The sequence below is a fragment of the Lynx canadensis genome, chromosome E2, assembly GCF_007474595.2.
Source record: "Lynx canadensis isolate LIC74 chromosome E2, mLynCan4.pri.v2, whole genome shotgun sequence".
NCBI lineage: Eukaryota > Metazoa > Chordata > Mammalia > Carnivora > Felidae > Lynx > Lynx canadensis.
The window spans coordinates 56,703,017-56,730,474 of record NC_044317.1 but is presented as its reverse complement, the minus strand read 5'-3'; the positions used below and the strand labels follow the sequence as shown (position 1 = coordinate 56,730,474).

The 27,458-nt window shown below is 41.5% G+C and overlaps 1 protein-coding gene across 1 annotated transcript; it reads right to left on the bottom strand.

The window, feature by feature from the left end:
* Window positions 1–1,091: 1,091 nt before the first annotated feature.
* LOC115502673 (zinc finger protein 85-like) lies at window positions 1,092–23,475 on the bottom strand. The gene is made up of 6 exons (XM_032591523.1): window positions 23,436–23,475; window positions 18,774–18,900; window positions 18,192–18,271; window positions 8,290–8,308; window positions 2,452–2,518; window positions 1,092–2,367 (listed from the first exon to the last, which is right to left on the bottom strand). Exons 1-6 carry the CDS (start codon window positions 23,448–23,450, stop codon window positions 1,092–1,094), a joined length of 1,584 nt encoding a protein of 527 aa, XP_032447414.1. The 5' UTR covers window positions 23,451–23,475.
* Between the last annotated feature and the right edge of the window lie 3,983 nt (window positions 23,476–27,458).

Genomic DNA, 27,458 nt, shown 5'->3' with positions numbered 1-27,458 from the left:
CAAAAAGCCATCCCTATTATCATTTAAAGCATAATAGCATATACATTATCTAAATGTTTAACTTTGTATTATTCCTTCTAATAAGTATTTTGATGTAATGTCTGAATACACTGACTTATTGCTTTCTGCTGTGATCCTGTGACACGTGTTGACATTTTATGTTCAGTTACATATGTTTTTAAATGTACTTTTCTTTCAACTTACTTTCCTATTGGTACTCTCTGATGTTTTCCAAATGGTGTATTTATGAAGAAGGGATTTCCTCATGCATTAGGTTTGTATGGTTTCAACTCAGCATGCATTTAGAGATATTGAATAAGGATTGAATTCCAGCTGAAAGCTTTGTCATTCAATTCACATTTTAGAGATTTCCTCTGATATGGGAATTATGATGTTGAATGAGTTAGGACTTCCACCTAGGGGTGTGCCACATTCATCACATTTGCAATGTTCGTCCTATGTATGAACAATGTGATGGTGAGTAGGGCTTGAGCCAAGTGAAACGTTTCACCACATTCTCTACAATTGTAAGGTGTCTCTCAAGTATGAATTTGGTGGTGTGGAATGAGGCTTGAGCACCATTAAAGGGCTTCCCAGATTCTTTGTGTAAAATCATCTGTATAACACATTCTCTTACAAGAAATCAGGGATCAGCATTGGTTAAAGTCTTGCCACATTGTTTACTTGGGTATCGTTAATCCTCAATGTGGATTCTGTGATGTGGAGTAGCGTTGAGCCCTCCTTAAAAGTTCTCTCACAGTCTTGGGGTGCCTGGGTGGCTCAGTCGGTGAAGCATCCAACTTCACCTCATGTCGTGATATAGCAGTTTATGGGTTCGAGCCCTGTATCAGGCTCTGAGCTGTCTGTGCCGAAACCTCAGAGCCTGGAACCTGCTTTTCATTCTGTGTGTGTGTCTGCCTCTGCACCCTCCCACTCATTCTATCCAAGAAAAACTTTTTAAAAAGTGGGGGAAAAAATTCCTTCACAGTCTTAAACTCTGTAACATTTGCTCCAAGATGATTTCTGTAATCTTGAATAAAGGATGATTGGTGATTAAAGCCTTTTGCACATGGTGCATTGGTAAGGTTGGCTCAAGTATGAATTCTGTGATGTTGACGAAGTTCTGAGCATTTGGTAAAGCCCTTGCCACATATCTGACATTGGTAAGGTTTCTCTCCAGTATGAATTTTGTGATGGCCATTAAGGTTTGACTTAATCCTAAAGGCTTTGCCACATTGTTGACATTGGAAAGGTTTCTCTCCAGTATGAATTCTGTGATGGTAATTAAGGTTTGACTTCAACCTAAAGGCCTTGCCACATTCTTGACATTTGTGAGGTTTCTCTCCACTATGAATTCTCTGATGCTGACTAAGGGATGCTTGCTGGCTAAAGACCTTTCCACAATCTTGACATTTGTAAGGTTTCTCTCCCGTATGCATTCTGTGATGCCGAGTAAGGGATGATTGCCGCATAAAGGCTCTACCACATTCTTGACATTGGTAAGGTTTCTCTCCTGTATGGATTCTGTGATGCTGAGTAAGCCTTGAAGGTAAATTAAAGGTTTTACTGCATTTGTTACATTGGTAAGGTTTCTGTCCGGTATGAATTATGCGATGTAGAAAAAGGGTTGAGTATCTGCTAAAGGCCTTACCACATTCTTTACATTTGTAAGGTTTCTCTCCGGTATGAATTATGTGATGTTCAGTAAGCTGTGAGTAAGCTTTATAGGCCTTGCCACATTCTTTACATTTGTGGGGTTTCTCTCCAGTATGAATTCTGTGATGTTCAGTAAGTCGTGAGGAAGAGTTAAAGGCTTTTCCACATTCTTGACATTGGTAAGGTTTCTCACCAGTATGGATTCTGTGATGCTGAGTAAGGGATGATGGGTAGCTAAAGGCCTTGCCACATTCTTGACAGTTGTGATGTCTCTCTCCAGTATGAATTCTGTGATGTCGACTAAGGGATGATTGCTGGGCAAAGACCTTGCCACATTCTTGACATTTGTAAGGTTTCTCTCCAGTATGCCTTCTGTGATGCTGAGTAAGGGATGAACGGTGGCTAAATGCCTTGCCACATTCTTGACATTTGTAAGGTTTCTCTCCAGTATGTATTCTGTGATGCTTAGTAAGGGATGATTGCTGCCTAAAGGCCTTGCCACATTCTTGACATTTGTAAGGTTTCTCTCCAGTATGTATTCTGTGATGTTTAATAAGGTATGAGTGCCATTTAAAGGCCTTGCCACATTCTTGACATTCGTGAGGTTTCTCTCCAGTGTGGATTCTTTGATGCTGAGTAAGCAATGATTGCTGGCTAAAGGCCTTGCCACATTGATGACATTTGTAAGGTTTCTTTGCAGTACGGATTCGCCTGTCTGCATGGAGTGATGACCCATCCTTAAAGGTTTGACCACCTTCTTCACATTTGTCAATTTTCGTTGCAGTATGAGTTTGCTGATGTTGAGATAGTGTCGAGTGCCTGTCAAAGGTTTTGCCACATTCCTTGCCAATGTACCTTTTCTCTCCAGTACCACTTGTCTTATACGTATTTAGGCTTAATGATTGATTAAACATATTCCCAGATTCACTATATGTGTATGGGTTTCCACCCCCATGAATCCTCTGATGATCAGCAATACTGGAGGACTGCTTCAGAGCTTTCCCACATTCATCATATTTAGAAGTAATTTCTCCCCTCTGTGTACTCTTACTATTGGTATATTTGGAGTTTGGATAAAACACTTCCTCACCTTTATTAGATTCAAAATGGTTTTCTTGCAGAGTCCTCAGACGTTTGCTAACATGAGAGCCCTGGTTAGACTGTGTCTCAGATTCACTGTATTGAGCCAGTGTAGCTCCATTGAAAATGCTCTGGTAATGTTGCAGGGTCACCTCCTCTGTGAAGCACCTCCCAAATTGAGACGTCCCAGGCCTTTTATCTTCATTTTTGAATCTCTGAGTTTTAGAACTATTTGACTGAAAGGTCAATCCAATCCCACTTTCACAATGGTTCACAGCATTGTTTTCAGTGTGGATGAGGTAACTTTGCAAATGTTCCAAATTTTCTTTGCACAAATATGTATGTTTGCATGTTTGATTGGAACTTCTGCTTACAGATGCACTCTGCTTTGCACAAATAGTGGATGTAAAAAGGGCGGTTTTCCAAGATGTTTTTTGTCCTTCATCACTTGGGGCCATGAGTTTCTTATTACGGGCAGTCGTCTCAATTGGACTACGTCTTTCATGAAACTTCTGATGTGCTTCATTCTTTCTACCACTGTCCCAGTTTACCATTAAGTGTAAATTCTCAAGGGCATGATGTTTCCAAGTACCCAGTGACACATTTTGGGAAGAGGCTTCTATGCATGGCTTTGGCAGGAAGCTCTGGCTGCCATGTGAAGATATAGCTGAAAGATAGCAAATAACAAAAAAAGGGACATCATTCCAATCAGTACTCTCACATGAAGGTACTGACAACTTCTAATATACAACCTTCAAACCAGTCAGAGAATGTCAGGAAGATGGTTGAGAAGGATTCATCGGGACTTCATTCTTCCTTGACACAGAAACTTACAACGTGAAGAAATAGCCTAATAGATCATTCTGTAATTCTGTAATGGTGTAGCACAAATCAAATTCCTGTGTCACAAAGAATCAGGAAATTACCCTATGAGCCAAAATTTAGAAGGAAGCACATTTAATTTAAAATTATGAAAATATGATACAGCAAAAGTAGGAATAAAACAACAGGACGAGTTTGTTTTCAGAAGTAACCCAAAAATTTGACAGACCTATAACACCGTCAAGTAAGGATGAAAAATTGAAGTTCACCTAAAATCAGAAGTGAAGAACTAAAACAAGACACAGTACATGTGATATCATAGAAATAAAAGTAATCATAATTGGGAAAAAGGATAATTACATGCTAACAAATAGGTATCCAAAAAAAAAAAAAAGTACCTATTTCAAATAAGGTATAACCTACCTGACATCATCATGGAGAAAAAAATGTAATGAAAGAGGAAACTGGGCGGCTTAGTCGGTTGAGCATCCAACTCTTGATTTTGACTCAGGTCATGATCTTAGGGTCATGTGATGGACACCCATATCAGGCTCTACCCTAAGCACGAAGTCTGTTTAAGATTCTCTCTATCTCTCCCTCTGCATTCTCTCCCACTCACTGACTCTCACACTCAAAAAAAAAAAAAAAAGAAAAAAGAAAACAAAAAAGAAAAAGAAAAAAGTCAACAGATCTACAACTACTAAGTACTTTACCACTGTAATAAATAAAGTCCCAATGGGACGCCTGGGTGGCTCAGTTGAGTAAGCATCAGACTTCAGCTCAGGCCATGATCTCACAGTGTGTGAGTTTGAGCCCCTCATCGGGCTCTGTGCTGACAGGTCAGAGCCTTGAGCCTGCTTCGGATTCTGTGTCTCCCTCTCTCTCCTCCCCTCCCCTGCTCACGCTCTGTCTCTTTCTATCTCTCCCTGTCTCAAAAATACATAAAAACATTAAAAATGTTTTTTTCATTAAAAATAAATAAAAAAAATAAACTCCCAGCAAGGAAAACTCTTATGCCAGATGAATTCACAGAATAATTCATAGACACACATGAGAAAGTACTTGAAATCTCCCCAGACATTTCTAGGGAGTGAAGAGAAGGGAGATTATGAAAACCCTTGATCATACCAGCCTTAACAGGTTATCAAAGCTGAAGGAAGATGCTACAAGTATAGAAGACTATGAATTACCATCTGTGGGGTATATTCATGCAACGTCCTCCATAAAACTAAGCAAATAGGGGAGCCTGTGAGCCTAAGTTGGTGAAGCACCCGACCCTTGACTTCAGCTCAGGTCATGACTTCAGTCGTGAGATCAGGCCCCATGTCCAGCTCATTACAAACTGAAAAACCTGCTTGGGATCTTCTTTCCTCCTCACTCTCTGCCCCTCCCATTGTCCTCTTCCTTCCTCTCCCTCTCAAAACAAATAAACAAATGAAAAACAAACTGAATCAAAAGCACATTTTACCATTTTATGACATAATCAACTGGGAATTCTTCCTGAAATTCAAGAGTGTTTCACCATATGGAAAACTATCGAGATGGGACTGCACATTACAGACTAAAGATCACAAAGAGAGGATTATCTTAATTGATACAGGACAGGAAGTGAGCATATTGGACACCATTTCATGATTAAAGATACTCAATAAGGAAGAATCCAAGTAAACTACTTCATCCTAATAAAGATCATGTATGTGTGCAAAGCTGAAATCCAACATAATCGATGAGAAGGCCAAAAGCTCCTCCTATAGGATCACAAATAAGATATTGAAGCAACGTTCCCATGTCCATTCCACACAGTACTGGCACTATTCAGAACAATTAGGAAAAAAATACATAAAAGGAAACCAAATTGGGGGCGCTTGGTTGGCTCACTTAATTGTCTGACTCTTGGTTTTCAACCTGGCACTATGTGAGTTTGAGCCCCACATCAGGATCCATGCTGACAGCACAGAGCCTGTTGGGGTTCTCTCTGTCTCTCTCTCTCTCCCTTTCTCTCTGCTTCTCCTGACTCCTACTCTCTCAAAATAAATAAGCTTAAAACAATTCTAAAATGCAAACAAATTGGAAGAGAAAAAGCAAAATTATAGCTGTTAGAGGATGACATTATCTATACAAAATCCAAGGAAACTTTTTTTTTTTTTTGGTAATCATTATTATTCATTTCTTCCTAATTTTTCTACTAGAACCTCCACTTTCAATTTTTTATGCTATAACTGAGTTAATTATTGTATTTCACCTTTTTCTTTTATTACACCTCAATCAACAAAAGAATGAAGAAATTTAGCTAAAATTCTGTCAAAGGAAATGCTAAAGAAAAATAAGAAAGAAGTAAAATGAAGATCCAAATAAACCTAACATTGAAAGTAATTCTGTTTCTCCAATACAACAAACTTGACAATATTTTAAATATATTTACAGTGAAAAAAAAAAAACCCACCAACGAAAAAGACAAATGGAAAAGAAAACGAGGCAACAGTTACACACAGAAACATATAGTGTGATAAACGATTCCTAAAGCAAACATACACTAACATATTAGACAATTTGGAAAAGACCAAGACCACATGCCTTCACTGGTCAATGGACCAAACTTTTAAACAAGTAATTCCTTGGATGCCCTGGTGGCTCAGTTGGTTTAGTATCCAACTGTTGGTTTTGGCTCCGGTCATGATCTCACTTTGTGAGTTCCAGCCCCACACTGGGCTCTGCACTGACAGTGGGCATCCTTCTTGGGATTCTCTCTATCTCTATCTCTCCTTACCTCTTCCTTCTTATCTCTCCTCTCAAAATAAATAGTTATTAAAACGGTAATGGAGAACATTGTATTTTTTTTAAAAAGCAATTGCTGATAATTCATCAAAATTCTACAAATAATAGAATACAGGGAACCCACTGAAAATCATTCTAGGTGGCAGGCATTACTCTGGTACCCAAGAGGAGACCACCACAATACAAGAACGAAAAAAGGCTAGTTTGTCGAATATAAATATTGCTACACTGGCCTTCTTTTGACATCCATTTGCATGATAACGTTTCTCTAGCCCCTCACTTTCAACTGGCAGACAATTTCAGGTCTAAATTGAGTCTTTTGTAGGCAGCAGATTAATCAGTTTGGGTTTTTTTTTTTTTTAATCCATTCAGACACCGTATGTGTTTTGATTGGAGTGCACAGTACATTTCCCTTCAGAGGAATTATTGACTAGATACCTATTTGCTGCCATTTTATTATTACTTTTGGCATTGTTTCTGGAGAGTGTTTTCTGATACTTTCTTGTCTTTCTCACTTTTGGTCTCTCCTCTGAAGTCAAAGACTATCCTTAAACATGTCTTGGAGGGCTGTTTCAGTGGTCAAAAACTCCTTTAGTTTCTGTTTGACTGGAAATCTCTCTCTCCTCTAGTCTGAATGATAGTCTTCCTGGATAGACTGTTCTTGGCTGCCTATTTTCCCCATTCAGCCTTTTGAATCTATCAGGTCCCTCCCTCAGGGTTGCCAAGTTTCTGTTGAGAAATCTTGAGCTGGCCTTATGCTTTTCAGGATGGGTGAAATACTTCCTCTGTGTTGCTGCTTTTAAGATTTTGTCATTATCACCATAGTTTGCTAATTCGATTCCAAGATGTCTTGGTGTTGGCCTCCTTTTGGTGATTTTGATGGAGTTCTGTGCCTCCTGAATCTGCAGGTCTGTTTCCTTCAACTGATTAGGGATGTTTTCTTCTATTATTCCCTGATATAACTTTTCTGACCCCCTTTCTCATCTTCTTCTGTGACCCTGTAATATAAGTCTTATCACTTTTGAGGGAGTCCCTGATTTCCTAAGGCTATTTCATGTTGCATAGTTTTACTCTGTCTCTCTGTCTCTCTCTTCGTTAAGTTTCACTATTTTCCATTATTTTGTCTTTAAGGCCACCAATTTGCTGCTCTCATTCTTCCAACATCCTGTTCATTGAGTCAAGTGCATTTCTCATCTCATTTATTGCATTTTACGTCACTCTTCCTTTGCTAAGCCTCTTATCTCTGTAGTCAGAGCCTCACTGCTGTCTTCTTTTCACAAGCTCAGTGAGTATCCTTATGACAGTTGCCTTCAATTTTCCATTTGGAATGTTACTGATACAGTGTTTCACTGAAATCTCTGGCCACGGCCATATCTTGTTGTTTCATTTTGGATAAATTCTTCCATCTTGGCATTTTGTCTACATCTCCACCACCCTCTGTATGTTAAAATAGCCAGTTATGCCTCCTGCTCTATCTTTGACGCCAGTGGTCTGCAGAAGCTCTCCTGCCAGTGTTTGGACCCTGTCCTCAATGGGGCGAGTTTTGACTGGTTATGCTGTGGTCTGCTTGTGAGATGAGACCGGACATCAACTCCACCAGAACTGAGGCCATGCAGAACTGTGTGGTCACATGTGGTGTGGGCAGCAGATTATGCAGGTCCCCTGAGGTAGGGGCCAACCTTGCTGGGATTGAGTCAGGCTTGACTGAGAAGGGCAGTTCCACCAGAGCATAGGGGCTTGGGGCTTGTTGTAAGCAAGGCAGGCAGCCAGTGTCCCCACTGAGCCCTTTCTCTCAGGGTGATCTGTGTTCATGCTGAGGAACGTGGGAAGGAAATGGAACCAGTCAGCTCCTTTGTTCCCCATGATGCACCTCATTGAAGGGCCCCTAGATTATCAAATAATCTCACTCATCTGTGCCCCAAATGCTCTTCACATCGCTGTTTCCATGCTGTCTACCCCCAGGTTGTGAACTTACCTTCTGTCCAGGACAGTGCAGTACCCTCCTGGATCTTTCCAAGCTAAGCCCGCCGACTTCAAAACTTAAGGCTTGAAGCCACACTGTTTCTAATAAAGCACAAAATGCATGCCTTCTCCCTTTCCAAGACAATGACATTAGGGAAATGTTCTCCTTGTGCATTCTTCTTTGGGCTCCACTCTCTCTCATCCTTCTCCACAACCACAGTTCCCTGCTTTCAGCAGTACTATAATCTGTTGCTCCCCCGGCCAAATCTCTATACTTCCTACAATCTTTGATGTGCCTCTTCTCTCTCATTAGCTGGGTAATAACTTTGTCAGTCTTAAGGTTGCTTTTTGGGATATGTAGGACGGTTTGGTGGTTAGCTAGATGTGTTTGTGGGATGTGATGAGGGTAGGTAATTCCTAGTGTGTCATGATACTATCTTCCTCTCTGAAGAATCCCTATTTTTTTTATTTTAAATTATTATTTTTTGAGACAGAGTATGTGTGCAAGTAGGTTAGGGGCACAGGGAGGCAGAGACTCTCAAGCAAGCTGCATGTTAGGTGTGGAGCCTGAGGCAGGTCTTGATCCCATGACCCTGGGATCATGACCTGAGCCAAAATCAACAGTCAGACACTCCACCAACTGAGCCACCCAAGTGCCCCCAAAGAATCCTCATTTTGAAAAACCTGCTAAAAGTCAAGCAAATTTTACAAAATTGGAGATCACAAACCCAACAAATAAGAATTCATGGTTTATACACAACAAAGAACAATCCCCCCAAAAATATAATTACAGTTACAGTAACATCACAAAGAATAAACTACTTAAGACTCAACATAATGTTAGAGGTCAAAACTGGTGCAGAGAAAACTATAAAATATTGTGAAGGAATTGAAAGAAGAAGTAAGTGAAAACACATCCATGTTCTTACATTGGGATACTTAAAATTATCCAACTGTCACTATATTCAAAGTGATCTACTGATTTCATGTGACCCCCATCAAATTCCCAATGACATTTTTGGCAGAAAGATCACAACCAAATGGAACATTCACATGGGTATGGCAGGATAATATATACCCACAATAATCTTGAAACATAAAGAGTATTCTGGTGGCACCAAACTTCCTAATTTACAACATACGACAAAATCAGTTGTCAAAATAATGTACTACAGAAGAAAACAGACACAGAATAATAAAAAAGTGATGGTGAGCTACGCGTGCACTTCAATGTCAATGTGACATTGTCAGTGTGACGTATGAAAACGAACAGAGCATCTTCTTAAAACTCACATTCTGATTTCGAATTTTATGTGGGGTCTGAGTTTCTACATTTCTCACAAACCTGAAACTCATGCCAACATCTTCACTTCAAGAGCCACACTTCTATAGTCCAAGAAAAAAAAAAAAACACAAGAAGAAATCATGGAGGACTTTGAACTTGAAGAATAATGAGGAAATTACTAAGCCTCATATCATGAACAGAAGCAACCATTCTCCTTAAACACTTACTACACAATACAGACCATTCTAACAGTTTTGCATGAATTCACCCATCTATCCCAGTAATCTATGAGAACAATAGTGTTGTTTTCATCTTCCAAAAGAATATCTGGCAAAATTGCAATAATACTATAATATGTGTCTTTATCCAGATTATCCGACTTTAAATTCATCTACGAGGAACACACCAACCATTATACTGAGACAATCCTAAAAGTAAGTTTACTGAAACTTTCAACGTGGTGATGGTAATGCAAATATATTAAAACCATGAAACTGAGTAACATAAAGAGAAAAGTGAAGATTCCACATAAAATACAAAAATTACCAATTGAATACAAAAGAATAAAAGTGATAGAATGAAAATGTTTACTCTCCCTGAAACTAAGAAATGTTTTCAGTGACATGCAGATTATACATCTATTTGTGGAGAAAGGTTTTTGTGACTTGCAAATACACCACAAACACACAAACTCAGAAATACAGAGGAGGACAGAAGGAGGGGAAGATGGCAGTGTAGGAGATGCTGGGCTCACCACGTCCTGCTGATCACTTAGATTCCACCCACATCTGGGTGGAATAACCCATCTGCCTGAATAACCCAGAAAACCACCAGAAGGCTAGCAGAATGGACTCTCTGGAGCCAAGCGTAGACAAGAGGCCCACAGAAGAGGGTAGGAAGAGTGGAGAGGTGGTGTGCACTATATGGACTGGTGGGAGGGAGTGGGGGCAGTGGAGGGGTAGCCTGCCCTGCAACGCAGAGCCCCCAGTCTCACTTGCAAATGCAGAGGGGCCCTACCGATTGTTTTCTGACAGCCAAGCGGGACATGACATCTGGAACGTTATAAGTCAACAGCTCTGCTCGAAGAGCAGAAGGGCTAGAAGATAATGGGAGGAAGAGTTGTTGAACTCTGGAGGACAGAGCTCAGCTCACCAGGGAACAAAGGTGCTGGCCAGCGCCAACTCCCTCGCCCATCCACCCGCTGAAATTCCAAAGGGAACCAGTTCCCATCACGGAACTTGCTTGAACTGCACAAACACCCACATTGTGCTTCTATGCATCCATCCCTCCAAAGGGTCTGCCTCCCTCCCAGTGCTGCAGGGCCCCTCCCACAGCGGACCTTGGAGCACCAAAGGCAAAGTGAGCTGAGCCTGCCCCTCCCGCCCCTGTGCACCCTGCGGATCCACCCTGGCTAATACGCCAGATCCCACAGAGGAAGCACCACAAGCCTGGCAGTGTGGAAGTAGTCCAGACAGGGGCCACACCACTCCACAGTGAGTCCTGCCCCTGGGAGAGGGTAAGATAAGCTACACACCAGTGACTGTGGCCCCAGCAGTGGGCTGGGGGCAGACATCGGGTCTGACTGCGACCCCGCCCACCAACACAAGTTACCCCAGACAGCACAGGGGAAGAGCCCTGCAGTTCTGTGCCACTCCAGGGACTATCCAAAATGACAAAACGGAAGAATTCTCCTCAAAAGAAACGCCAGGAAGTAGTGACAGCTAACAAACTGATCAAAAACGATTTAAGCAATATAACAGAAAATGAATTTAAAATAATAGGGGTGCCTGCATGGCTCAGTCGGTTAAGCATCCGACTTCGGCTCTGGGCATGATCTCGGGGTCCGTGAGTTCGAACCCCACGTGGCCTCTGTGCTGACAGCTCAGAGCCTGGAGCCTGTTTCAGATTCTGTATCTCCCTCTCTCTCTGACCCTCCCCCGTTCATGCTGTCTCTCCCTGTCTCAAAAATAAATAAACATTGAAAAATAAATAAAATAAAATAAAATAAAATAAAAGCCATAAAATTAATCGTTGGGTTTGAAAAAACTATAGAAGACAGCAGAGAATCTATCGCTACAGAGATCAAGGGACTAACAAACAGGAAGAGCTAAAAAATGCTATAAATGAGGTGCAAATTAAAATGGAGGTGAACACAGCTCAGATTGAAGAGGCAGAGGAGAGAATAGGTGAATTAGAAGAGAAAATTATGGAAAAAGAGGAAGCTGAGAAAAAGATTAAATAAAAAATATCCAGGAGTATGAGGGAGAATTACAGAACTAAGTGAAATGAAGGAACGCTAATATATGCATAATTGGGATTCCAGAGGAGGAAGAGACAGAAAAGTGCTGAAGGTGTACTTGAAGAAATCATAGCTGAAAACTTCCCTGATCTGGGGAAGGAAAAAGGCATTGAAATCCAAGAGGCACAGAGAACGCCCTTCAGACGGAACTTAAATCGATCCTCTGCATGACATATCATAGTGAAACTGGCAAAATACAAGGATAAAGAGAGAATTCTGAAAGCAGCTAAAGATAAACATGCTCTAACATATAAAGGGAGACCAATAAGACTCGTGACGGATCTATCTACTGAAACTTGGCAGGCCAGCAAGGAATGGCAGGAAATCTTCAATGTGGTGAACAGAAAAAATATGCAGCTGAGAATCCTCTATCCAGCAAGTCTGTCATTTGGAATAGAAGGAGATGAAGTTCTTCCCAAACAGACAAACACTGAAGGAAATCATCACCACTAAACCAGCCCTACAAGAGATCCTAAGGGGGATCCTGTGAAACAAAGTACCAGAGACATCACTACAAGCATGAAACCTACATACATCACAGTGACTCTAAACCCATATCTTTTTATAATAACACTGAATGTAAATGAACTAAATGCTCCAACCAAAAGACATAGGGTATCAGAATGGAAAACAAAACAAAACAAAACAAGACCCATCTATTTGCTATCTACAAGAGACTCATTTTAGACCTAAGGACACCTTCAGATTGAAAGTCAGGAGATGGAGAATTATCTATCATGCTACTAGAACTCAAAAGAAAGCTGGAGTAGCCATACTTATATCAGACAAACTAGACTGTAAGTTAAAGACTATACCCTTCATAAGTATACAAGAATTGAGATCATACCATGCCTACTTTCAGACCACAATGCTATGAAGCTTGAAATCAACCACAGGAAGAAGTCTGGAAAACCTCCAAAAGCATGGAGGTTAAAGAACACCCTACTAAAGAATGAATGGGTCAACCAGACAATTAGAGAAGAAATTAAAAAATATATGGAAACAAATGAAAATGAAAATACAACAATCCAAACCCTCTGGGATGCAGTGAAGGCAGTCCTCAGAGGAAAATACATTGCAATCCAGACCTATCTCAAGAAACAAGAAAATTCCCCCCAAAAAATATAACAGCACACCTAAAGGAAACAGAAACAGAACAGCAAAGACACCCCAAAGCCAGCAGAAGAAGACAAATAATAAAGATCAGAGCAGAAATAAACAATATAGAATCTAAAAAAACAGTAGAGCAGATCAATGAATCCAAGAGTTGGTGTTTTGAAAAAATAAACAAAATTGATAAGCCTCTAGCCAGGCTTCTCAAAAAGAAAAGGGAGATGACCCCAATAGACAAAATCATGAATGAAAATGGATTTATAACAACCAATCCCTCAGAAACACAAGCAGTTATCAGGGAATACTATGAAAATCTAATGCCAACAAACTGGACCACCTGGAAGAAATGGACAAATTCCTCAACACCCACACACTTCCAAACTCAAACAGGAAGAAATTGAAAGCTTGAACAGACCCATAACCAGCGAAGCAATCGAATCAGTTATCAAAAACCTCCCAACAAATATGAGTCCAGGGCCAGATGGCTTCCCAGGGGAATTCTACCAGACATTTATTTTTTTTTTTTAATTTTTTTTTCAATGTTTATTTATTTTTGGGACAGAGAGAGACAGAGCATGAACGGGGGAGGGGCAGAGAGAGAGGGAGACACAGAATCGGAAACAGGCTCCAGGCTCCGAGCCATCAGCCCGGAGCCTGACGCGGGGCTCGAACTCACGGACCACGAGATCGTGACCTGGCTGAAGTCGGACGCTTAACCGACTGCGCCACCCAGGCGCCCCTCTACCAGACATTTAAAGCAGAGATAATACCTATCTTTCTCAAGCTACTCCAAAAAGTAGAAAGGGAAGGAACACTTCCAGACTCATTCTATGAAGGCAGCATTACATTGATTCCTAAACCAGAGACCCAGTAAAAAAAGAGAACTACAGCCCAATATCCCTGATGAATGTGAATGAAAACATTCTCAATAAGATACTAGCAAATCGAATTCAACAGCATATAGAAAGAATTATTCACCATGATCAAGTGGGATTCATTCCTGAGCATTAGGGCTGGTTCAGCATTCGCAAATCAATCAACATGATACATCACATTAGTAAAAGAAAAAATAAGAACCATAGGATCCTGTTAATAGAGGCAGAAAAAGCATTAGACAAAATTCAGCATCCTTTCTTAATAAAAACCCTTGAGAAAGTCAGGATAGAAAGAACACACTTAAACATCATAAAAGCCATTTATGAAAAGCCCACAGCTAATATCATCCTCAATGGGGAAAAACTGAGAGCTTTCTCCCTGATATCAGGAACACGACAGGGATGTCCACTCTCACCGCTGTTGTTTAACATAGTGTTGGAAGTGCTAGCATCAGCACACAGAAAACAAGAGGAAATCAAAGGCATCAAAATTGACAAACATGAAGTCAAGCTTTCCCTTTTTGCAGATGACATGATACTACACATGGAAAACCCGTGATAGACTCCACCAAAAGTCTGCTAGACCTGATACATGAATTCAGCAAAGTCGTAGGATACAAAATCAATGTACAGAAATCAGTTGCATTCTTATACACTAATAATGAAGCAACAGGAAGACAAATAAAGAAACTCATCCCATTCACAATTGCACCAAGAGGCATAAAATACGTAGGATTAACCTAACCAAAGATGTAAAATATCTGTATCCTGAAAACTATAGAAAGCTTATGGAGGAAATTGAAGAAGATATGAAGAAATGGAGAAACATTCCATGCTCATGGATTGGAAGAATAAATATTGTCAAAATGTCAATACTACCCAAAGCTATCTACACATTCAATGCAATCCCAATCAAAATTGCACCAGCATTCTTCTCGAAACTAGAACAAGCAATCCTAACATTTGTATGGAACCACAAAAGGCCCGGAATAGCCAAAGTAATATTGTTGAAGAAGAACAAAGCGGGAGGCATCACAATCCCAGACTTTAGCCTCTACTACAAAGCTGTCATCATCAAGACAGCATGGTATTGACACAAAAACAGACACATAGACCAATGAAATAGAATGGAAACCCCAGAACTAGACCCACAAAAATATGGCCAGCTAATCTTTGACAAAGCAGGAAAGAATATCTAATGGAAAAAAAGACTGTCTCTTTAACAAATGGTTCTGGGAGAACTGGACAGCAACATGCAGAAGGTTGAAACTAGACCACTTTCTTACACCATTCCTAAAAATAAACTCAAAATGGATGAAGGACCTGAATGTGAGACAGGAAACCATCAAAACCCTAGAGGAGAAAGCAGGGAAAAACCTCTCTGACCTCAGCCGCAGCAATTTCTTACTTGACACATCCCCAAAGGCCAGGGAATACAAAGCAAAAATGAACTATTGGGACCTCATGAAGATAAAAAGCTTCTGCACAGCAAAGGAAACAATCAACAAAATGAAAAGGCAAACAACGGAATGGCAAAAGATATTTGCAAATGATATATGAGACAAAGGGCTAGCATCCAAAATCTAAAAAGAACTCCCCAAACTCCTCACCCGAAAACCAAAAAATCCAGTGAAGAAATGGGCAGAAAACATGAATAGACACTTCTCTAAAGAAGACATCCGGATGGCCAACAGGCACATGAAAAGATGCTCAACGTCGCTCCTCATCAGGGAAATACAAATCAAAACCACACTCAGATACCACCGCACGCCAGTCATAGTGGCTAAAATGAACACATCGGGAGACTATAGATGCTGGCGAGGATGTGGAGAAACGGGTACCTTCTTGCACTGTTGGTGGGAATGCAAACTGGTGCAGTCGCTCTGGAAAACAGTGTGGAGATTCCTGAAAAAATTAAAACTAGCGCTACCCTATGATCCAGCGATAGCACTGCTAGGAATTTACCCAAGGGATACAGGAGTGTTAATTCACAGGAGCACTTGTACCCCAATGTTTATAGCAGCACTCTCAACAATAGCCAAATTATGGAAAGAGCCTAAATGTCCATCAACTGGCGAATGGATAAAGAAAGTGTGGCTTATATACACAATGGAATACTACTTGGCAATGAGAAAGAATGATATATGGCCTTTTGTTGCAACGTGCATGGAACTGGAGAGTGTTATGCTAAGTGAAAGAGGTCATACAGAGAAAGACAGATACCATGTATTTTCACTCTTATGTGGATCTGGAGAAACTAAGGACCATGGGGGAGGGAAAGAAAAAAAAAAACAGGTTAGAGAAGGAGGGAGGCAAACCATAAGAGACTCTTAAATCTGAGGACATACTGAGGGTTGATGGGCAGTGGGAGGGAGGAGAGGGTGGGTGATGGGTATTGAGGAGGGCCCCTGTTGAGATGAGCACTGGGTGCTATATGGAAACCAATTTGACAATAAATTTCATATTAAAAAAAAAAGAAATACCAATAGTATTGTTTTTGAGTCTTCTATAGCATTAAAAGTCTAGGTCTCCTTTATGTTTTGTGCTGGATTACATTCACAATTTTAAGGCATTTGAACTAATGCGATACACATTTTCTTTATTTGCAGCAACAGAAAAGAGATAAGGAAGAGTATCTATGGGACATGAGGGCAGAATAAAATGGAAATTTACAGGACAGAACTCTCATTCACAATCTCTACTTTAAATAGCAATTCCTACAGCAAACATAGGAGGAATCCTTCATTTTCCAAAGCAGACAACAAACAAGGTGACATGAAGGAGGAAGCTTCCAGAATAAAAGAGATGATTAGTGCACATCCTCCCATATGATACTTAATGCTAACAGAGAAAAAATATCAACCTTCTAGTGGAGGGATCCAGCAGAGAGCACACAGGAAATAAGGAACCTGTAATGGGTGACACTGGGATCAGGTGGCTAATGTTCTTCAAAGGACACAGAACGACAGCTGTGAAATAAATGTCCAGAACAAATATGTAAATCACAGTCTAACAGCCAAAAGGAAAGTAACCATTTTATTCAAATATCAAGCCACTATGCCATGGCAAACAATTCAAATGATCATCTTAGAGAGACTTATGGAGAAAGAAGAGAGAACAGGTAACTAAATGATATCAGGAAAACTCTGCAAGACCAACAGGTCAACCCAAATGATCTACCTCATACCTCATGATGCACATGCCATGTCAGAATTTTCATCAAATAAGTCAGAAATGAATCTCATAAAGAGCCACGCAAGGTGAAAACATTTATGACAAAGGCACAGGAAGTTTCTATTATACAAGAAAAAGATGAAAATTATGAACTTACTGAGAAATAACGTACCCATTGAGTCTTTATGGTAGGCTGTGAGTTCTAAGTTCTCAGTGTTCTAGTTCCCCTGTGGCATTAATGTTGGTAGGAATATGAGAATACACATGGACAAATTATTTCACCATTGAGGAATGGAAGACATAAATTGGAAATTTCTTATTATCATTCATAACAAAAATAAGCTTCTGAAGTGAAATAGAGCATGAGATTTTCTCATTTTAGAAAATGCTTTTTTATCTGAGGGAATTACTGAATCTCAGTGTTGTATGCTTAAGCCTAAAGCATCAGTGGGGCGTCGGGTGGCTCAGTTGGTTGGCCATCCAACTTCAGCTCAGGTCATGATCTTGTGGTCTGTGAGTTCGAACCCCACATCAAGCTCTGTGCTGACTGCCTGGAGGCTGGGTCAAATTCTATGTCTCTGTCTCTCTCTGCCCCTCCCCCATAATTGCTCTGTCTGTCTGCCTCTCTCTGTCTCTCTCTCAAAAACAAACATTAAAATAAAAAAAAAGATTATAGCCTCAGGAACATTGGAAAGCATAAACCTGAATCACGTGATCCCTGTCTCCAGTGCTCCTGGGATTTGGACTCCAAAACCCACTATGTCCACCACTACTATGACACATTTCTCACGAAAACAGAAATTGGGAATGACTTACAATAGAGTTTTTCAGAATATGGAGAATTCTCCAGGGCCTCCAAAGCAAAGGAGAAGCTTTCAGACTTTGGAGATACTCAAAGCACAAGGGGAGTCTCCTGGCACTCACTGTGGATGTGATGGACCATCACTGGAGCAGAACAAAGAATCCTTCGAGAATGTAAGAGTATGATGGGTTGGAAAGCTGATGTCCCGCTATGAGTGGGACACACATAAAACTGGGCTTCCGAACTAATTTCCATTCAAGGAGAGCTACTTGAGCCATATTTTAAATATTTGCATATCACCACTGTCATCTGTTTTGTTCATGCCCACCTACCTGCTGGTGAGGCTACCGTCTTCTCTCTCTTCACATCCCAGAGCTCCCTCTTTTGTTCCAAAAAAATGACCAGGTGTGGTTTCGACACAATGAGGCCTGATTATCAGAAAAAAAAAAAAAAAAGATCATACCTGTTTCTCAGATTCTTTCACCCCAATACTGTGCTCAGTACATGAGAGAGGACATTGTAGAATTCCAGAAAATGATTTCTGAATGCTGTTGCCCAAAAGCCCCTTTAGTATACTTGACAGGAATTTCCAATGTTCACATCATGACCTCACGTCCAAGTACTACCACTACAGGAATGAGTAGCAGTTGGGAGCTTAAGTGGGCAGTACCATTTTATGCCACTCAATGTTTACAATTACCACTCATCTACAGATGATGATGCTCTTACCTCACCGTAAAGAAGGGGAATCTACACCTGGAAAGGACACCTCATGAAGATATTTCTCTATATCTACAAACTCTACTTCTTTCTCTGACTGCAGGCATCTGATCCCAGTCATGCAAAGAGGATGTTTCCAAGAGACAGTCTTCCAAGGAAGGAACAAACCCGCGAGTGAGGTTTGGGAAGTCTGGAAGGAGTTATCCTCACCCAAGAAGAGGAGGTGTCCATAGGTCTCTAACATCACATCCCTGTACAGTTCTCGCTGACTCTGGTTCAGGCATCCCCATTCCTCCTGAGAGAATTCTATGGCCACATCCCTGAAGGTCAGCAGTCCCTGCAAGAAATACCACAGTTACCAAGTAGCCATAGGCAGCGTTCATAACGGTACCTAAGATGCAGGAAGGAGTTAATGTCACCAGCTGGACCCCAAGACCTGACCTTCACTGCTTACTTGTTGATACCCACTGCCCTTAGGCCCTCATTTTATTTCACTTCTTCTTTCAACCTTATCTGTTACTTCAGGCAACAACACCCCAGGGCCATCATCTCTTGTGATGGAAACAGAAAGTATACAACAAAAGGTATGTCATCTGAGAAAGAGCTTATACCCACCCTGTCTGAGCTCATCCCCTGACTCACTCCTAAGCAAGTAGACGGTGGTGTCAACCACGGGGAGAGGATTGTTACCATGACCTGATTATAATACTAAACTCTCCACCTAAGAGTGAGCACAAACCTCATTTACTATGTAACATCCAGAGTAGGTATGGAACTGCTTGTTTTCAAAAAGCAAACATTTCAATGTGTATTTATTTATCTTTGAGAGAGAGAGACAGAGCAGGAGCAGGGGAAGGACTGGGAGGGAGACAGAATTGGAAGCAGGCTCCAGGCTCTGAGCTGCCAGCATAGAGCCCAATGCAGGGCTCCAACTCACAAACCGCAAGATTTTGAGCACACAGACTGCATGATCATGACCTGAGCTGAAGTTGGATGCTCAGCCAATTGAGCCACCCAGGCGCCCCTGTATACAACTGTTTTCTTCAGGCCCAAGTGTAACCTGATCTGCACCTTTACATAAGGTGATGGGCTCTCCCTCTAATTCTCCACCCTGACTATATATGAAACCATTCCCTTCCCGGGGTCTCTGCTTTGGAAGTGATTCCCTGTGGTCTCCTTAATTGTTGAAAATCACATTTCCTTTGTGTGACAACCCCAGCTGGTATAGATCCTATCTGTGACTCACCAAGAAGTGAATTCCTGTTTGTTTAGGTATATTGGGAAAACTGGTTCTGACTTAGAGGGGTTTCCTGCTTTCTGCAGGAAGACCTTTTTCCACACAATGATATGCTTTCATCTATTTTCTTACTTTGAGGTAAGAACCAGTGTAAATATTGTGTTTATTCAAGCGAATTTATAAAATGAAGGCATCAACAAAGGCATCCACATTTTTAAATACTATATTCACATCACGTAGTATATCTGGTGTCTATTTCTTAGATGGAAAGTCTGGGTGTGTTATAATGTACATAGCATATTCTAATATGAACTATAATTTCACAATGGTGCATTGAAGAGCTTTATTTTTTTAAGTTTATGTGCTTATTTTGAGAGAGTGAGAGAGAGAGCAAGTGGGGGAGGGGTAGAGAGAGGGAGAGGGAGAGAATCCCAAGGAGGCTCCCCACTGACAGTGCAGAGCCTGACTTGGGGCTCCATCTCAGGAACCATGAGCTACTGACCTAGGCTGAAATGAAGAGTCAGATGCTTAACTGACTGAACCATCCAAGTGCCCCCAGATTCTGCATTGCTGACAAGGTATTAGCCTATTGGCCAGGGAATAGATATTTGAATAACAAAGAGCAACAATTCAAAGGCAGGAACTCATGGAGTACTTGGAACTATATGGGTTTTATTTATTTATTTTATTTTATTTTATTTTATTTATTTTTTTTTTTTGGGACAGAGAGAGACAGAGCATGAACGGGGGAGGGGCAGAGAGAGAGGGAGACACAGAATCAGAAACAGGCTCCAGGCTCTGAGCCATCAGCCCAGAGCCCGACGTGGGGCTCGAACTCACGGACCGTGAGATCGTGACCTGGCTGAAATCGGGCGCTTAACCGACTGCGCCACCCAGGCGCCCCTGCATGGGTTTTATAACAACCACAGGTTCTACTAGAATAGCAAAAAAGGCAACAAGGAGCCTTTCTGAGCATTTCCTACTTAGTAGATAGCATCTACTCATTTTTCATAAATTAATGGAAAATGAATAATCATAATTATAAACAATTATCATCTATGAGAGCAAACAGGTTATTCTATTTCTCTGTAGATATTTTGTCAAGCATCCAGTACATGGAAGAGATTCCATTTTAACCTGGGTTATCTGACCTAGAGTTGATCTAAAATGACACAGTGGTCAATATCTAGACGGGACCCTAAAGCAACGTTAGTAACACGTGTGAAAGCTGAAAAGAATGATGGAAACCAGAAAGTGTCCACACAAAACTGATCTCCTGTTTTACACTTCATTCACACACCCATACATTTAGAAAGCAGATATACATATTAAAAGTGATAGAGTGGAGGGCCACCTGGGTGGCTCAGTTAGTTAAGCATCTGACTTTTGATTTTGACTGAGATTGTGATCTCCAGGCTCCTGTGTATGCGCCCTACATTGGACTCTGCGATGATAACAGGGAGCCTGGTGTTAAATTGTCTCTCTCTCTTCCTCTCTCTCTCTGCGCCTTCTCCACTTGTTCTCTCGATCTCCCCGTCTCTCACACAAACTACAGAAAACAAGGGAAGAGCAGAAAATGGTCATGGAAACTAAGAAACATCTTCAATGATATTACACTCATGAATCTAGTTTTGGATAATGATGCTTAGGTCTTTTAGTCACACTGTCAACACAAACACATTGAGTGATATACATAAACCAGCTATTATTTCTGAATCTAGTATGATGAGGGACACAAACAGGCAAATGTGCACCTTCACCAGAGAAGGCTGACCTAGGGCCTGCAGAGTTTTAATAAGCATCAAGTAAGTGCTGGTTGCTACATTCTTAAGGGGTCTCCTGACTGCCCATACATCTCCATAGGTAACGTTGAACTGAATGGTAATCACCAGAGAAATCCTGCAGAAGCAGTTTCACACTCAGAAATTCAAAGGAAGGGTCTCCTGAGTTGCTCAGTGGGTTAAGCCTCTGTCTCTTGGTTGTGGTTTCAGTCATGATCTCACAGTTCATGAGTTTGAGCCCCCAGTAGGGCTCCATGCTGCCAAGTATGTGGAGCCTGCTTGTGATTCTCTTTCTCTCCCAATTTTTCCCCGTTCCCCCCCTCACATGCTCTGACTACTTCTCAAAATAAGTAAATAAACTTAAAAAAAAATAAAAGGAACATTTGTGATCTAATACTTCGTGCAGCTCCCCTCCCCCCCAGGACATATAAGCTTCATGAAGCCACTGTATGGCTCTCTCTGCCCACAGGTCCAGTCTCTGTGTGACTCCAATAAACTATCTTGCATCATCCAACATCTCCAGAATTGTTTCTTAACCATTGTGCTCGATGATCCCACCATATACTGTTGCATTGAAAGCTTTTGTTTCAATCCTCATTTCTGCTCTATTCTGTTTCAGGATTCGAAGGTGCAAGCATGTAAACTATGGGATTCTTCTTTCCTTGTTCTGAAAATACAAACTAAATAGAAGAATAGATTTGCATCAAGAATGTGGAGTAAACTAACAATCTACAGGATGGAAGTCCGGGTGATTTAGAACCTCCACTCCCAGAAGTCATTATCTCTACTACACAAAGGTGGGAGCCTTCATTGTCCAGTGGCAACGGGTGGGATGTGGGTTGGGAGCAAGTGGTCAAGAAAGGATTCTGGAGACCTGTTTGGTCAAAAAAAGCTGTTTTCACGAAAGCACAGGGAGAGGAATTGTGGGCGCCAAGGGCTGTAGTAGGATTTGAGGAGACACTGCTGGTATGCTTTAAGTTGGAGGCATAGAGATAAAAGAAGTTTCAAAAGCATTTTCAGATAGTCAAGAAGACTTGCAGGATACTGGCAGTCTGGCTCTCCTCAAGCTGAGCTTCCCTTTTGCCTCTGGCAAAGCATTCACATGAAGGCAATTGTGAATTCCTTGAGCAATGTCATACTCTGCCTATATCTAGTGTTTATCAATGGGTGGCAAACTGTAAGAAAATTTAATCCTATCGACATTTCTTTTGCCTCTGTTCCTTTCATCAGAAACTACAGGCAAAGAGAAACTTTGCCAGAAGAAAGATTGTTCCAGTTGAAATGGGATGGTTTCTGCATATCACTCGGTAAATCTACCTAATGAAATAAATTGAAATGAAATTGGAATGAAACAACCTGAAAATGGGGTATCTTTTTCACATTCTAAGCAGCAAGAGTCTTCCTTTTATCTGACAACTTTGGAGTTAATCCGGGCCTCATATCCATCCTGTGTATTTGTGCATTTTCTTCCTCCTGGTCTCCAGAGAGGTGATAAAGCATCCAGATCTGACCTAAATGGGAACGGTTTTCCTTGAGTGCTATGCAGGACCAGACTCCACCAGCAACAGGAATCTTGGACTCAACGCCTTCCCCTGTGGATCGTTCACAAAGGGAATATTTTCAACACTTGCAGAACTTTAATTTGGAGTTGGAGAAGGGGGAGAAGGCTCAGCGATACAAGGGAAGAGTGTTCTACAAACCTAATCTTGAGTTTCATCTGAAAAGGTTAAAACTTGGGTGAAAAAATAAAGCAGAAATCTCAGAACTAGAAAAAGCAACACTTGCGATTTCAGTTTGCATGGGCCTTCAAGAGAAACACAGGGCACGGTCTCTGCCCTCAGATGCACAGCTTACCTGAGAACTGGCCATTTCTTCTTTCACCTCGTCCCCTGGGTTTCTTCTCTGAAGATTTTGCTGAAGATCTCACAGCTGCATCCGCAGAAAATGTCTTCCAAGCCACTAACACAGCCTCTACACCTGTAAACTGATCACCTGCAGGCCAGACTTTGAAATGTAGAAAAGGCCCAACTTCCTACTCCTTTGTGTAAAAAGCTATTCAGAACCTTTTGAGCTCCTAATTGGATGCCAACCTCTGAGTTTTCCTCTTCTCCTTTCCACAGATGCTTCTCCTCCCACAGATGCCACTACACCCCACAAATGCTGCTACACCATATGCACACTTTGTTACACAGCCTTGATCCTCTCCAACTCCTATAGAGGAGACCCTGGTACCTCTCCTAGAGCCAAAGCCTGCACTCACCCCTCCTAAATTATTGGGAAACCTTTGTGCTTCATCCTGGATTCCTTTAGAATCACCTGGGGCGCTTAATTAAAACAACACCATTGTTTCAACAAACGTTGATTGACAGAATCTGGTGGGGGGGGGAGGGGGCGATATGATCATTTTTTGAAATTCCACAAGTGATCCTATTGGGACGTATTTGGGAAGGTGACCAGACAAAAAGCACGATCATAGCTCTGGTGGTTGTCCAGATTGAAATCCATGCCTTCTCCACTGATCAGAGTTTCTGGAGATTTACACATCCCCCCTCTTTCTTCTATGCAGTGGGAGACGCCCTTCCACAGGGAGCTTTCCCTTATACATGCAAATGCCTCTTTCAAAAGGGTTTCAGACCTTTCCTTTGTCTGCTCCTTTAAAGTAATCCTTATGCCAAAGAGACACATTTTGGAATGGTAAAATGCTCCCATTCAGTAGCAAAGTTTACTTTCCTAAGTCACCGCTAAACAGTTTTCCCAACTGAATGCATTTTTTAACTCCTTCCAGGAATATTTGAGATTTCTAATTCCTCATTATTTTCACTGAAATTTGGTGTTCTCCTCTTTTCCTTATTTTGGCCATTCTAGAAAATATTGAGTGGCTTCTCACAGTAAAATATAGAGTGATCTAAGACAGTTGTGCTGCTGCCTGAAACTGAAACCACTTAAAAGCATAAAGTTGAACAATTCAAAATGGTGGCATTAAAACATCAGCAAGGCTTCCTATTAAACTTAGTAACCTTTTTTCTCTTGGGGAAACCTCCCATCATTCCTTCTGAACCACCCCCCCCCTTTTTCTTTTAACCAAAGAGTACCAAACTGGAAATATGATGACCAATGTTTGTAGCCCAAAAACAATTCTTGTCAAAACAAGATGGATCCTGTTTTTCCCTATAAAAATCCCCAGCCCCTTCCTCTGGGTGGGCTTGCAATGTTGAAGGCCTTAACCTGCTTCAGCCTCTTCTGCCTGGGAAAACAATAAAGCTCTTATTCCTCTTTTGCCCAAACTCTGTCTTCACATTATATTTTAGCTCTGAAGAACAGAAGTCAGTTTTCAACAACAGAATGAATGTGTACGAGAAGGAAACATTTTCCTTTCTCTGTGCTCTATTCTTTGGCCAGTCTAACGATTAAACTGACATCAGGCAGGTTCAAAAGAGAAAAAAATAATTTCTTGATGATGGGAACCTCAAAGATTTGAGGCTCAAAGACAGGCAATCGATGCTTATATGCCATTTGGAATGAAGGAAAGGGGGTGGGGCTTTACAACTCAAGAAGGAGGAAGTATATCTACATTCAATGAAAAAGGAAAGAGCAAATGTTTATCAAACATGTTTGCACTGCCACGCAGATAACTCTTTATAAATGGTTCATCGCTAGGGGCACCTGAATGGCTCAGTCAGTTAAGTGTCCCTCCTTGGCTTAGGTCATGAACTAGCAGTTGGTTAGTTTGAGCCCCACATCGGGCTCTCTGCTGTCAGCACAGAGCCCACTTCAGATCCTCTGTCTCCCTATCTGCTCCACCCCTGATCATTCTCTCTCTGTCTCTCTGGAATAAATCAATAAACTATAAAAAAATAAAATAAAAATTAAATGTTCATCTCTGCTATTAACTCCTTCCTAGTAGAGGTCCCTCATCTAATTTATTCTTGGTATATGTATCAGCCTCAGGAAAGGACATTTTTCCATTGCCAGCAACTTATAGGTTGCTAGAGGATGTTTTGTTAAGTTAAATAAACCACATACAGAGAAATATATACTGTATGAAATCACATACACGCAAATCTTAAAAATGGCAAAATTATTAAAGATTAGCAAGTTTGTTGCCAGGGGCTGAGGATGGAAGAAATGTTTAGATGTTGGTCAAATGGCAAAAAGCACTACTAATTTAGGATGTGTGAGCAGTGAATGTTTACACCTCGGTGAGTGTGCTTAATACTAGTGTATTGTACCCTTGAGATTTGCTAAGAGAGGCTATCGGAAGTGTTCTCCAGACACATGCGTACACACACACATATTAACAATGGGAGATGAGGGACATGTTTATTGGATAGATTGTGGTAATGACTTTGTAAGCAGGACCCAAGGGTACAGGAGCACCTGTTTCCAGTGGCCCCCACAGACCCAGTTCTGCCACTCATGGCTGACCAAATCCAAGGGCAAGACAGAAGACTTTGCTGCCTCAATTTTGAACTCAAACTTCCTCACTGGGTTCCTTCCAGCTTGTCTCCTGGCTCAGGAGGAAGACCCTGAGGACAAAGTATCCCTCAGGGGAATTAGAACTACCCCTCATGCCTCAAAGACTGCCCTGAGCCAGAAAAACCCCACCCTAGACTGACTGCTAGACAGTGACAGACTTCACTCTCTACCTGCAGGTCCTGACTCCTTTTGCCCCTCCACCCACCTCTCCCCTTTTTCCTTCCATACACCTGGAAGTGTATCCAGGACTTTGGAGACAGTCCTTGAGACGTTATTCAGCCATCTTTGCAGTGTCAGCCTCCCTGAAATAACTTCCTCTCGTGTTTCGCCACCTCTCATCTCTCTGCCTTGAGATTTTGTCAGTGGTAAGTGGCCAACCCGGTCTGTGTGGGACCCCCGGAGTCGGCAAGAACACCAGCGAGATGAATGGTGATAAAACAAGAAGGAGATTTTCTTCACGGAGGCCAACACTGAGAAGAGAGGTGACCAACATCTCAAACACTGTCCCCAACCTGCTGAAAATCCTTCCAGGTTTATATAAAGAAAATGTAGGACGAAGGGTGGTGGTACATGCAGGTGGTGAAGGGCAGGCCAATCACTGCATTGCTGTGAGGCATGTGGGGTCTTGCTGGCTCAGGGCAGTACCTGTGGCTGGAGGGGGTAGTTTCCTTTCCCATCCTGGGATGCTTTGCCTGCTGGGGCTTCTTCCTGAGCTAAATGCTGACCTGGAAAGAAGAATGGAATCAGCTAGAAAGGACAGACGAAGGTCAAAAGAGACAGTTGAAGGCACTGCTGGGTCCTCTTTCCATTTCACAAAGTCTATGTATGTTTACTTTTTAACACTTGACTGAACTCTAGATGTTCAGAAATGGAAAACAGGGTGATGAATGGGTTGGCTCCTGAAACTCCCATGGAGCAAGAATGTCCTATCCCCTTTTGGGGGTGTCAGAATTCCTGTCCCTTTCCAGTTGTTCAGGCTGAACTAAGAAGTTGACATGAAACTGGGTGGCTCAGTTGGTTGAGCATCTCTTGGTTTTGTTTGTGAGATCAGGGATTGTGAGATCAAGCCCCACATCAGGCTCTGCTCTGACAGCACAGAGCCTGTTTGGGATTCTCTTTGTCCCTCTCTCTCTGCCCCTCCCTGGTTCTCACTTGCTCTCTCTCTCTCTCTCTCTCTCTCTCTCTCTCTCTCTCTCTCTCAGTCTCCCATTCTCTCTCTCTCAAAATCAATAAACATTTTTAAGAAAATCGAGACTGGCAAAGACTATCCTTGTAACCTGTTTCTTTTCAAAAGAATCAATTGACATCTAGCTCAATATAGAAGTGAAATTCAGCACATCTATCTATTTCAGTGCCTCAGCCTGGAAATGTCTATTCATTATTGACTACCTACAAGCATTC